The sequence below is a fragment of the Achroia grisella genome, unplaced genomic scaffold (genome assembly GCF_030625045.1).
Source record: "Achroia grisella isolate CSIRO2021 unplaced genomic scaffold, CSIRO_AGI_Agris_v1 utg461, whole genome shotgun sequence".
Classification (NCBI taxonomy): domain Eukaryota; kingdom Metazoa; phylum Arthropoda; class Insecta; order Lepidoptera; family Pyralidae; genus Achroia; species Achroia grisella.
In genome coordinates, this window is record NW_026712871.1 from 458,944 (window position 1) to 472,987 (window position 14,044).

Genomic DNA, 14,044 nt, shown 5'->3' on the forward strand with positions numbered 1-14,044 from the left:
ATTGTTGTCGTGCGTATTATTGTTTATAGTATGTATGTAGTGCTATCTTTTATTTAAAAAAACAGACGAAGGCAAAGTGTTATGGCAGCTAAAATATTGACATTTATGTGTATATAATATATGGAAAAAATATATTTATACATCCACATAAGTATTATTAGACACTAGCTTTCGTTACGTTCGCGAGCTGCTCGTGTAATGTCATTTTGTCCGAGTCACTGTTCATAGGCCGCCATCTTGTGCCCTACTATTAATATAATAAAATCCGCTCTCTCGCTTATAATATTAGTATAGATAAACTGAAACATAATTTGTAATTGGGACCAAATTTTGAACGTAGAATATTTTATTTAATGATATTGGAATTTGAACTTTCAACTTTTAGACACAAGGCTGTTATTAACAATTCGCAACGTCTTGTAATAAAATGCATTGACTCTAATATTTTAAATTTTGGAAATTAGATCTTATGACAAAATTTTAAAGTCGATTATTATTTGGTATTCGAATTAATATTTACAGATTTTGGAAATTAGATCCTATTGACAAAACTTAAGTCGAATATTTTTATTAGGTGAATTAATATTTATAGATTTTGGAAATTCAATCTTATGGCAAAACTACAAAGTCGATTGTTATTATTAGGTGAGCGAATTGTCAATTTAACAATTTTAAATTTGGAACAGAATTTTTATACAACTATACATCCGCTCAGAATTTTTTTTTATCGAATTATGTGTTAATTTACGCAAGTCCATTTCACTACTTAATGCTTACACTACTTAAAAATTAATAATATATTACTTTGTTTAATTCCGCTACAATTAGTGAGACTTTTCGTTTGTTTGTTCGACGAAAAGTCGAATTTTCGAGCTTTACCCGAACTCTATTCAATACCTGATGATGCCTCGTTGAGAGGCGAAACACGTGTTGCAGTATAGGTGTAGACTCAATAACGGTCGGAATTTAATCACCAATAGAGAAGGTCGCGCTTCCGCACTCCATATTTGTGATCTCACATGCTAATTGTAGCGGAATTAAACAAAATAATATAAATCTATTCAGTAGCAAGATGCATGTCTCTAGACCCTGTAATTTATCTGTATTACCTTACCCTACAACCGAAACAGCTTATAAAGCAAGCTTGGCGGCTGAAATAGGTGAGACTGAGGTACACACGCAGACGTGTTTTTTCTACCATTTGGAAGATATTGTATTTTTTCTTGTTATTAAAGAATATTACTAAATTTATGGATCTCTGTCTAATATCATTTAATTTATTTATGTAACCCTGATCTGTATTTATTGGGAAATGTAGTCATAGTGAAATTTTATTTACTCCTAGTATTAAAATTTGTGATTTTATTCGAATTATATCAATAGTATAAACATTCGCATATCTTAAAACTTTGTGATCATTTACTATGTAAGCTTTGGAATAAATATCTTGTAAAAATATGTTCTTTTCTTTAACTTTACCTCAATTTTTATTCACAAAGTTTTGCGTTTATAATATTAGTAAGGTTCTGCTTCAAAATGAACGTGAAATGTCATGAATAAATAAAAAAGTGTATGAAAGATAAAAATATTTTATTCCACACACCCGCAAGTATACAATCAACAAACGCCTTAAAGACTTCTAGTTCTATGAATTTTGTTATACTTATTAATTTACATATATATTGTAACATATAAATATATTGGAAGGAATTACTAATATAATAATTAATCTATACATCTATACATATAAATAAAATTGGAGTGTCTGTTTGTAATATTGAAATAACATTTTTTACCATTTTTGTCTGTCTGTCGGTCTGTTTGTTCCAGCTAATCTCTGAAATGGCTGGACCGATTTTGACGGGACTTTTTTTGGCAGGTAGCTGATGTAGTAAGGAGTAGCTTAGGGTAATTTTATTTTAGAAAATTCTCTAAATTTTAGAACAATAAAGTTAAATAATTACTGTACGTTGCAAATAAAGTATATTCTATCTATCTATCTATCTATCTATCTTAAATTCCACGCGTACGAAGTCGCGGGAACTGCTAGTATTGAATAATAGAAGAGTTGTAAACGGTATACCAAGCAGAAAGCCAGTGTTCCTGATACTGAACAGACAATAATATGCCATACAGGGGCATCTCTAGTTCCACTGTAAGCAGAGCTTGTGTTATGGGTACTAGACAACTGATATAAATACTTAAATATATGTTTGGAAATATGTACATAATATATGTAGAAAACATCAAGACTAATACAAACATGCTCATGAATAGAAATAATCGAATCCGCCACCAAGTAAGACGGTGCGGTGTGTGAAACCACTATACCACTGAGGCCGTCGACACTCACAATGAAGTAAAGTCGAAATTTGCTTTTTTTTTAATTACATACAAATTGTCGATTCTACTAAATTTTGATATAAAATTTATGACGTCATACATTTACTTTTCAGATTTGAACGTTATTTGTTGGGGAAAGTGGTTTAATTTCGTGTGTATTCTATATGGCTTATAGCTTGATATATCTTTTACAATTAATATATGATGATGATGAAGTAAATTAACATTGCGTAAGTTAAACATGGCTACATTATATAACCTTTAATTTACATAAATATTGTGTAAAATATAAACCTATTTGTATCGTTATTTATAAAAAAATATTAAAAATCAATATGGATCATTCAGGAGAGGGGACAACACTTCCCTTCCTTTGGCTGGCTCATATAAATTGTAAGGATCATTCATGAATTACGGGCTCGATAAAGTGTGACAATGGGTTGGAAGGAAGAAGGAGTTTGTTAGTAATGTGGACTAATAATCACATTGCTATCAATCTACTATCTGGCTGAACTCCCCGTGGAAACCATCGTGATAAAGTAATGGTGAAATTACCACGATGGGCTACTTAACATAACCTTATGTTCGTTTTATCACCTCCACTAGTGTCCCGCCATCCAGCGTATTAAAGAGAAAAGAGAGGGGAGGTACTAGGAATGAAATTTGTACGATGTAATTGCTCAGAGTTTTGAACAAACTTCATCCCGACCGATAAATGTGATTTCTCTACCAGAAGCAAATGTAATTTACCCTTCAGAAGAACCTTTACCTTTTAGAAGCTGAGTACGTGCGCTCTTATATAAGGCAGTCCCTTTAGATGTAGAACTTAAAGGAGACGATAAATAACTCGAAATATTCTGGTTAAGTTCTACTTTATATTTATATAGAATTTAAAAGTAACTAGGGTCATTCATACCTCACACTAATTTCAGTATTATTCAACCTCCCATCTGCCACAGCTGGCAACATTTTAATAGTTAGAAATTTGGTGTTTTATTACTAAAACTGAAATGTGACGTCATGAAATCTAAGACATGTATGATAAGGAGATCTATATTTAATGATTTTTCTACGAAGTTTGATACTTCTCCAACACTACCATATATTATCTGTGATAGTACATAGATATATAGGTACATTAGCCGTTCGTCAGCGAACAACGTTGTACCTACATTGAATTTTCGATCGTACTCAATCAGGAGTTCGATACAGTTATATATCTATTATGTACGTATCTTTGCAAAACAGATGTCATGTAGACCGAATTTCCTGCCATCTATTTTCATGCTTTATTACTAATCACCCACTAGTAATCCGAACTGCTTCAGATATAGCGGCATCTAGCGTCTACGGTGGCGAAATAAAATAGCCCGAAGAATAGCCCGAGTTAGGAAGGAACCATTTTCTTGTATGGGATGGGGTGTCTGTATGTAATATTATATTATCAGTGACTTTACTGACAATGTCACACTTTATCCATTCCTATAACGTGAATTTATGGATGGTCCCTTATAAACCATGTTATATTTTGTTACAAAATCAATAGTTTATTTATTGCTAGTGCGAAAGAGGTAGCTTGGTTCCATCTTAGAGTCACTCATTTTTTGTAACCACAATAGCAAAAGATTTGAATAGTAAAACAGCTCCCCCACCTGGTGATACGTAGCAACTGCCGACTACACATATATCTACATAAAGAGCACCACGGAGATCGCGACATCATGTGAGCCTGTCCTCATGTGTTGCCATTGATGACCTTAGTGGTCTAGCGATTTAGCACACTTTACATCCAATGGCCGCGGGTCCGTTTCCTCGCACGGTAACATTAGGTATCTGTTTACAAAACACGTTTTCGAGTATTTGCTTCAGTTGTCTAGTACCCATAACACAAGGTCTTAGCTCGGGGCAGAATGACTATGTGAATTGTACTGGGTTTTTATTTTGAAGAACTAAGATGTTATTCCTCCATATCTTGTAATTTCACTGTATCTAAACCATGCAGTTAAATCTAGTTATAGTACATACTTATAAAATCGTTTATTTGGACTGTCTATACATACAGTCTAAGCTACTATGTGGGGGTAGGGGTTGTTAGTAATGGGGATTATTAACCCCATTGGTAGCAAAACCATCCTCAAACAAACTCATACAGCGTACAGCGTTAGTGCAAACGGGTGCACCATTCCATTTTCATTTATTAAAAATATATACATATTTTATAAGCCTGTTAATTTTATTTATAGTACAAAAAATAATATATGTCTACTATATACATAAATGTGAGAATATATTAATTACAATATGCGTGCAATTTTAATGTTAAAATATATTCATAATTTTAATTTAGATAAAATACGCGTTATCAATTAAAATACAGTAAAAATTGGTGCTTAAATTCTTGGACCACTATGTACGGGACTATTTAATCTTATCTAGTATAGGGGATGGGATATCTGTTGGTCCTACTGCTGATAATGTTCCATGTCAGACCGACATCGATAGTCAGCTCATTCAAAGTGAATTCGTCACAATGGGCTAACTGGCCAATTTCATTCTCATCCTATCATCATTACTGCCCCACTGGTGCACCAGCTTACACCGTTAGTGTAATTTATACACTATTCCTTCATTCATATATATTTTCAGGAAGATTGATTGCTAAGAATTATGGGACAACGCTTCTTATTGATGTTAATAATGTGGGTCGCAAACATTTTTCATTCTAAAGGGTTTAAAATATAGATTTAAAAATTTTATAGAACACTAGCTGTACCGGCAAACGTTGTTTTGCCTTAAAATTAAAAAAAAATTAGAGGCGGACTACCCCTAACATTGAGGGGGAACATCGAACATGAAAAATAGATGTTGGCCGATTCTCAGATCTACTCAATACGCTCACAAAATTTCATGAGAATCGGTCAAGCCGTTTCGGAGGAGTATGGGAACGAAAACTGTGACACGAGAATTTTATATATAAGATTATATAGTTGCATTTGCAAACCGTATAACTTAGTTTGTGATTATAATTCTCTAATAAGTATGTGAAATACTATAAACCTTTAATTTATAATCTGTTAAAATTGTAGAATTATCAATAGGGTTAGATAACAACACAGTCCAACATATTAATGTTAGAAGTTGTTCATAAATGAATCATATAAAAATTATGTCACACGTTAAGGGATTGAGAGTCACACTTTGTCGACTCCTTCGGTCGACAAAGTATGTTTATGAATTTATAAAAATATATGTGCTAACTTTCCTGTCAGTTCTTGGCTCGAAAGCACTCTGACAGTAGATTTGACATATCATAAGAGTGTAATGGTAGGCCCATGAATGAACAAAAACTAGTAAGTGTAGCAAGTATCGATGTTAAATTCCTTATAAATCAACTATGAATTATGATACACCTTTGTTTTATTATCACAAATATAACAAATTTTAACATTAAGCCAACAACAAGCACTATTAATAAGCAATACTTGAAAAAAATATTAAAAATCCCGGCCTAAGAGACTGTCTTCAACAATCATGTAAGACAAATCGACGTCAATCTAGTGGCAGGTTAATTTAATCATATCTAGGTAAATTGTAAAATATATGACATAAGGGTCACACTAAGGTGACAGCTGTGACAAGGACGAGGGGGAACGAGTCGAAAACTTGAAATTTGTGTGACGAAATTTGTGGATAGCACAAATTTATTTTTTTAACAAAGTGCGGCATGGCTTATGTTTGTTATCCGCATTTATTCACTAATAATTACGATTTATTAAGTTGTGCAGTAAACACGCACTATGGTACTCTAAAGCAATTTTAATTTATAAACAACTGATAAAATATAAATAGTCCCGTGAAATAGTGTATAATATTTATTTATTTCGTTGAAATTACATATAATATATGTTAATGAAAAATATAATATATAGCTAACATTACAAAGTATAGAACAATGCGGGTTATAAACATATTATTTACACTAATCACATAATAATACTATTAAATGGAATAACTATGTTTTAGTAATACAGTAAGTAAGGCATGATATCTCTTCATTTCGTTTTAACACTTTGTCTACGCTCAAATATGAATACAAAATCTTGCAAAATCTATAGGTAACGTAACCATCCGACCCATTTCAGTTGTCTCCAGCAAGTACAAAAATGCAAGTTTCTATATCCGTCAGAGAATTAAAAAAAAAGACAATGAATCCTTAATATTTTGACGATATTACTAATAATTCTTATTTGAAAGGGATTAAAATCTACAATTTTGCAGCTATATACAGACCAAGAATACATACAATATTTTGACTTAAAAACCAAAGAAAAATCATCTAAATAAATATCGTTTATAAATATTCTTTAAAACAAAAAGTTTTTACCAAATGGGTTTACATGCCGTGTTGAGATAATAAACACATAAAAAAAACACGATAGACTTTCATTTCGGTTAAAAAGTAATTAATTCTTCTGAGTTTATTTAAACATATTAATTAAAATTTATAGTATGCAGTACCAGTTGCAAATTTTTCCTTTTTTTTAATATACATTATTTGCAAATTTTAATCGTACAACTTAACTAGCATCTGCAACTTTTAAATGGTTCATAGACAATCGCAATGCCATAAATTTTAATTTGTTACAATGGTCACTTTTTAATAACATCTTTACGTAACTAGGACCCATGCTGACAAAAACAAATGATCACGTTAACTATAGCTGTGTATTTAAGATCCTTTGGCCGTTGACGCTGCACTTTTTACTTTTAATTATTGTTATACATTCTTTTTGTATTGTGGTTATAAATATTTTTTAAGTACTGTGATTTAAATACTTTGCCAAGATATTAAATGATGGGGAATAATGAGTAAGCTTAACATATAACTTGTAATTATTAATTGATAACATTTAGTCAAGATATTTATTGTGCTTTAGCAAATATAATAGACATCTCTACTTAAAAAAAAGGAGGTTATTGGTTGATAATTTAAATAATTATTTCTAGATTAAAAAATATTGATATTGGTTTAGTTTGTTTTTTTAATTATAGATTGCAAACAAAAATCGACTCTTTCAACTTTAGTAGGCATCTATATAATATTACAAGGGGGAAGTAATAGTATCCATACCAAGGGAAATATAGACTGCGGTATAACGATTATAGAAATATGTTACCTTATGAGTCCCAAGTGTAACCATGACACGAGTTTGTTTTTTAAACTTTTCTAATACAGTTAATTTTTGATTGATTCGAGTACTATTCGAGGTTATAAAAATTGGAAGAACAGTTTTCGCGCTTTAAAGCGGCATTCTGATTGGCTGTATCAAGATTTTTAAAATAGCTTTACGGCTTTGGATAACCCTAAGTTTAATAATTCCGTAGTATTATTTATGTATATAATATTTACGTTATTATTGCCAAAATTAAAACGACTTTCCGGATACAAAACTGCTTACACCCTACACAGTTTAGTATAGTTTTTATGTATAATATTTCACATTTATTCGACAGTCGGTATTTTTACGGAACAAGATATAGTTGTTATGTCGAAACAGTAGATACATTATAATATAAATAATTTCTGAACATTAAAATGATACTGTATTGAGAAGACATTGTGTATGTACCTATTTGTTTACTTATTAAACGTGTGCTATAACAATATAACAATTTTAACAGTCTATTAAGGTAAATATACACTGTTAAAGCTCCTCTATAAATTACGTCACATTACAGTGGGGATGGTTCGACAAAGTGTGATACTTTGTGACAAAGAGTGGCAGGTGGTTCAATAAAACAAAGTAATCACTACTAAATGTAAAATTTTAAAACCTGTATATTGAAATAAAAATGTAACGTTGCAACAATTTTTTCAAAGAGAAATAGGCAAGTTACTTGCTCGTTCTTGTCATGATGACAGATTTTCGAATGTGCACTAAATTAAAAATATAAGTATTTTATTATTCCAAAGTGAATAAAGATTTCTATTCTATTATCACAAATGTGACAATAAGGAACACGATACTTCCTTTAAAATCTTGACACGAATGTGTAACGTAATTTATAAATGCTCCCTTTTGTGACGCTACATAACTAAAAACTATATTTTAAGACCTGCCTTTAAAAGAATGAATATTAAAATGAATTTATGTAACAATCTGCAGTATTGAAATTTTATACTAAAACAGTACTTGTACAGTTTCGTACAAAAATTGTTTAGTATTAAATAACGTGGAAACCTTCTAAGTTATACATACAACATACAATTAAAATGTGACTGATCGCTGTCTGTACATACAAAAACTATTATAGAAGGTATTATCAACATAATAGAACCCAATAATTGTTACAAATTTTGTCTGTTTGTGTGTAACCTCAGAAACGTATTCATTGTAATTGTAGTTTGACTACGCCCTAATTCTCTCTGAACAGCAAAAAAGTATATAATTCTTTACTATAATAATAATATATCCTTTATATTGCCATCTTTTTCCTATAATCGGTTATGAAATAAATTATGGACGGGTTTAGTTACCTATAATGAGCAACCATAAATAATATATATGCAGTTATTTTTTTATTTTTATTGACATGGAAGCAAAGTCTTTTAAGCTAAGTCATCATTGCGATTAAAAATTGGAAAATAAGGGACACAAAAACTATCGATAGAAGTATCGATGTTATTGTATCATACAATTATGTAATTTTAAATCGTAATTTTTCTACTTTTAAAGTTATTTTACGATTACGACTTTTTCAGTATACATTATGTAACAATATTATTTGTCTGTTGTTTCCTTTATAATACTTTGTTATAAAGTTTATTAGAAAGCGTTTTAATTGACTGTATTATTAATAAAATGACATTTATTTATAATTTTTAATCATACATACATCCATTAAGTTTAATAATTAAATTTAGAAAAATTATTTGCTATTCATTTCAAAAAGACACGGGTGAGTTTAGGAATGTATTAGTAACTTCAATTAATATGCAATTTGAAACGTTTTAATTAAAAAACGCAAATTGATATCATCAATACACAATGTATTGTATTATACATATTCCGATACGAGAATAACAATTAAATTTAATTATTTCATATTTATCATGTACACATTGTACAAATGGGATGTTTATAAAATGTGTACAATTGAACAACCGTGAAAAAAGTTTACAACTGTGATTACTTTTCTTATACCGATGTGCTCACCATATGCATGTCACTAATATTAGTATACTGTATGACATATTAAATTAAGTACTTACAAAACGCTATTAAAAACAATCAACCTATATTAATAGGTATTACATCTATACCTGTACCATTCACTTATTATTACGCTTTTGTACACATTATACAAACGGGATTTTTACCGTGATATTATTTACGAGTTTCCGATATACCGATGCCGTTATAGTACAGAGCTCTGCTCGTGGGAATCACTGTTGTGACAGCGTCGAAATATCGGGAACTCATAAATAACATTATCGCGGTAAGTATCTCTTTTGTATAGTGTGTATAATTGTAAACAGCCGTGAAAGAAGTTTATAACTGTATTACGCCTTTTCAGATAAAGACTTTCTTTCAGCCAGCCTCCTTCTTCTATGTATCAAAGGGACGAAGCCCCAAAGCGCTGCACCGCTAATAAGTATAAATCCAAGTGTTATAAATAATGATTTATAAGATTTAGTGCGTTCAAACCATATACCACAGACAGGAGGGCCGACCAACTGGACAATACCGTTTACAAATAAGCTAATACCATATGACGACATTAGCCTTTCTGTACCTAACATTTCCGTCATAACCAAAGCGGTGACACCTACGTTGATTCCAGACGCGATACCGAATATGGAACAAAAAACGCTAACAGCTAAATAACTCGATACCAACGGTATTATAGCTAAACTGATACCCGACAATAATAGACCGAATATAAAGAAATACCGTTTCGGTGTCATTACTATATCGGATAGTGCTGACCCACCGATTCTGCCGATCAAATCGAGCGCTGATATTATCGATAAAAGATACGCACCTAATGATTTATCGAAACCGCATTCCTGCGCGTATGAAGGCACTAGTATAATAAAATTCGTATATGAAATTGCGCATGTACAGTTCGAAATTAGGATTACTAAGTAAATTGGATCTTTTAATAGTTGTACATCGAAATATTTGCTTGGTTCCTTTTTAGTTTCGTCGTCCTTTGGTCGCTTCTTCCAACCACAACAGTAGCTAATTGGAGCTAAACTCTCAGTAACTGATTTTAGACTGAATTGTGATGCGAATTCACTTGGTTTTTCGAATGCGGATAAAGTTGAACCATGGAATGGTGTTGACATATATTGAAAACTGGAAGTTGAAGGACTGCGTTTCGGTGTTTTTGGAACGGCTAGCTTTTTACCAAATGCTTCTTGTGAGTTCACTCTTGAACTCCTGCCTTCTGGGACCGACTCCAATAGAGATGGGTTACTTGGCAGATGATTTTTGCTGGAGATATTCTGTAACCCATGTTTAGATGATGCAGGCGTCGTCTTTCTACTTTTATCGATATCGACTCGCGACGACACTAATGCAGCGCTGGCTGATCTTGCGAAGTGTTCATTTTTGTTTGGGGATGATTTCTCGTCGAAGTTCGCGTTCGAATTGTTTTTGAAAATGGGGGGCGACCCGTTGGGGTGCTTTTCGCATATGGGGGTGATATCGTCTGGCGTTAACATCATCTTGGGGTTACAGGACACCTCCATATCGCCAGCCTCTTCTTCCAAGAACGGTTCCAGCTGTAAAAAAACGAGGTGATTTATTTTTGAGACAAAGTGCAATATCTTTTAAACGATGCCATAGGTGGATACTCACGTTGACTATGTACAAAGTTGGGCAAATAATGAAAAAAATCAGGATTTTTATTAAAACGAACTAGATGTAATGATTTTAAAAAATATACCATTCTAGTTTCTTGCCAGTGAAGTAAACGAACACTGCCATATGGCAATAAAAAAATAATGGATTGACTTAATTTAACAGCTTCAACTAATTAGGAATAAAATAAAAATACATGTCTAAAATATTATTCTTTTATTAATGGTGTTCATTTTATACATTTAGTTAAGAATGAGTCGAGTTACTTGTACATAAATTTTAATAACAAAAATTAAAAATGTTTATAAAGTTTAAAAATATTAATATAATATTACGATAATTAAATTACTAAGTTGCCGCTAAAGTCATTGATTAATATAAATTATTAATTACAAGTTCTTAGAACATTATCCATTTGTATTCAAACATTATTTCAAGATTGTTTAGAATTATGTAATTATTCCGATAATTGGGTACAAGTATTTTCGTCACGGGTCAAGTAAATAATGATAGTAATAAACTATAGAATATATAAATACTCCGTTTATATAATGTGTGGAATTAATAATTATAGTTTTTAGATAAACATTCCTATCCAACCAAAACAGAATAGTTTATTTTTTTATTTTTTTACGCAAATCGATACATTGAAAGTACAGTATTATGTTTTTATAATGGCGAGATAACGGGCGTTACTAGACACCCTGATGCTCTTCATGTATGTAGACGACGGTTACCACTTACCATCAGCTTGTTTGCCATTCAAGTAACTTAAAAAAAATGTTACTATTAACTTAAACGCTTATTTGATTGGATCAACTTCGTTGTTCAAAACATAATTCTTTATACTGTATACATAAACTGGGAAGATTCTCGGGGTTTCTATAAAATATGTACTGATTTTAAATAAATGTATTAATGTAATTACTTTTAAATAAGCTAGCATCAGTTTCGATACATTTTGCTGGCGAAATAGTTCCAAACTGATAATTCGATGGGATATACTGTTTTAAACTTGACGCGGTCATTATTTATACGTATAATTACTGGGATCGGATTATGGGATCGGGACCCAATCACTGGATTGAACTACACCAACCAAAAGTATTAACATCAGAACGGCATTATATCCCAAGAATGGTTAGAGAGGCCATTGAAATACAGAAATATAAAAATTTCAATCGAGAAGACGGTTATAGGCTCTCTAATGCCTGGAATCCAGTGATTGGTTTAATTAAACAAAAACAAAAAACGCGATCAAAAATGTACGTAAAGATACTGTGAGTACAGTTTGCCGAGATGAATATCGAGCGAGTTCCAGTAGTAGCAACAAACGAAGACGTGTGAAGGTAGACGCACATGTCTGCCCATAAAAAGATTTCATTTTCCATCTACCCGCTGCTCTTCAGTTTACCCGTGATCATTGTGGTTGAAACACTACCGAAATATCGGGAACTCAGCAAATAAATATAAAACGTGGTAAGATCCCGTGATTTTTACTAATTATACGTATAAATTCGATGGGAGACTGAAAATTGATCATTTTTCTATTAACATAATTGTTAAAGTTTATAAATATACGGCTTGCCTGATGCAAAACGGTTAGTCTAATCTATAAACTTCGAATTATAGAGACTATACATATTGATTAGCAACCCTGAAAGATTCTTAACTGAACGAATTTGAATAAAGTTTCTGATACATTTTGGACCATATCTTTCACTAGCTGTATATCACGCTTTACTTGTGTGAATCAGCATAAAATTATTCTATATCTTAATCTAGGATATGATCTATATGTGTATGAAATTGAATTCAAATCCGCACAGCAATTACGCAAAATTGACTAAGAAACATTAAAACATCTTTAAAAACTTAAATTAGTAAGGGTCCATTCATATTATCACATGTCAGAGGAGGTGGACAAAGTGTGACATTATGTGACAAGGGGGGAGATGTATTAAAATTTCATATCGTCACATTTTAAAATGTAATACACCTTAGTTATACGATATTTGCACTATTTATGAGTAACTTTAAAGTATTCCTATGTTCATCTACTGTACAAGTGTATTGCAAAATATGTGACGTCATTATTAGCGAGGGGAGTATGTCACATGTGACCGTCGGTTACAACGAATGAGGGGGGGAATAAAAAAATTGTATGTCGTAATTTATGAATGCCCACAGAAGGTAATATTAACACATAGATTATATTAGAAATTAGTATATTTATTCTAATCCATTACAAGAATTATATTGATGTAGGAATGACTTTGGAATGGTTACTATTAGGATTAAATAACCAAATAAAGATTGCAATGAAATTGATGCCAATAATATTTTCTCGAATGTTCCTCCTCGCGCTTGCATCTCCATTTTTTAAAATATAGTTCGAATGGCTGTTCACCGCTCACCTCAACCGTAACCATATATATGAACAGCACCATGGTCTTCACGTTATCATATGATATTGTTATCTCAGGAGGATTAGAGTTTCTATATCTTGTCATGTCACTACCATATCTCATCTCAAAGATATTTTACAAGGCAAGCTACTTGATTGCTGAAAAAAGAGAGGTACACACGCAGACGCCTCTATAAATTTTATAACCAAGAGTCGCTGATAGATTATGATATTGAATGTTTTCTCCCGCTTAAACTTATTAGAAATGTCTAGAGAGTGAAAAGAAGAGGACAAATTTATTGGCATCAATTTTGTGTCTACATTGCAATTGTTTCTAATAAGACAATATTAACCTTATAGAAAAAATGTATCAAAGACTGCATTGGATACAATGCTCATTTTTTAATTCAACTAGGGATAATGT

At 31.6% G+C, this 14,044-nt stretch overlaps 1 protein-coding gene across 1 annotated transcript in view; it reads right to left on the reverse strand.

The window, feature by feature from the left end:
• Positions 1-9,788: 9,788 nt before the first annotated feature.
• The window catches only part of LOC131845359 (monocarboxylate transporter 13-like), a 50,917-nt gene continuing 46,661 nt past the window's right edge, over positions 9,789-14,044 (reverse strand). Inside the window, exon 8 of the mRNA XM_059194414.1 lies at positions 9,789-11,134. Within this exon, the coding sequence (XP_059050397.1) occupies positions 9,908-11,134 (1,227 nt within the window). The 3' untranslated portion in view covers positions 9,789-9,907. The remainder of the gene's footprint in view (positions 11,135-14,044) is intronic.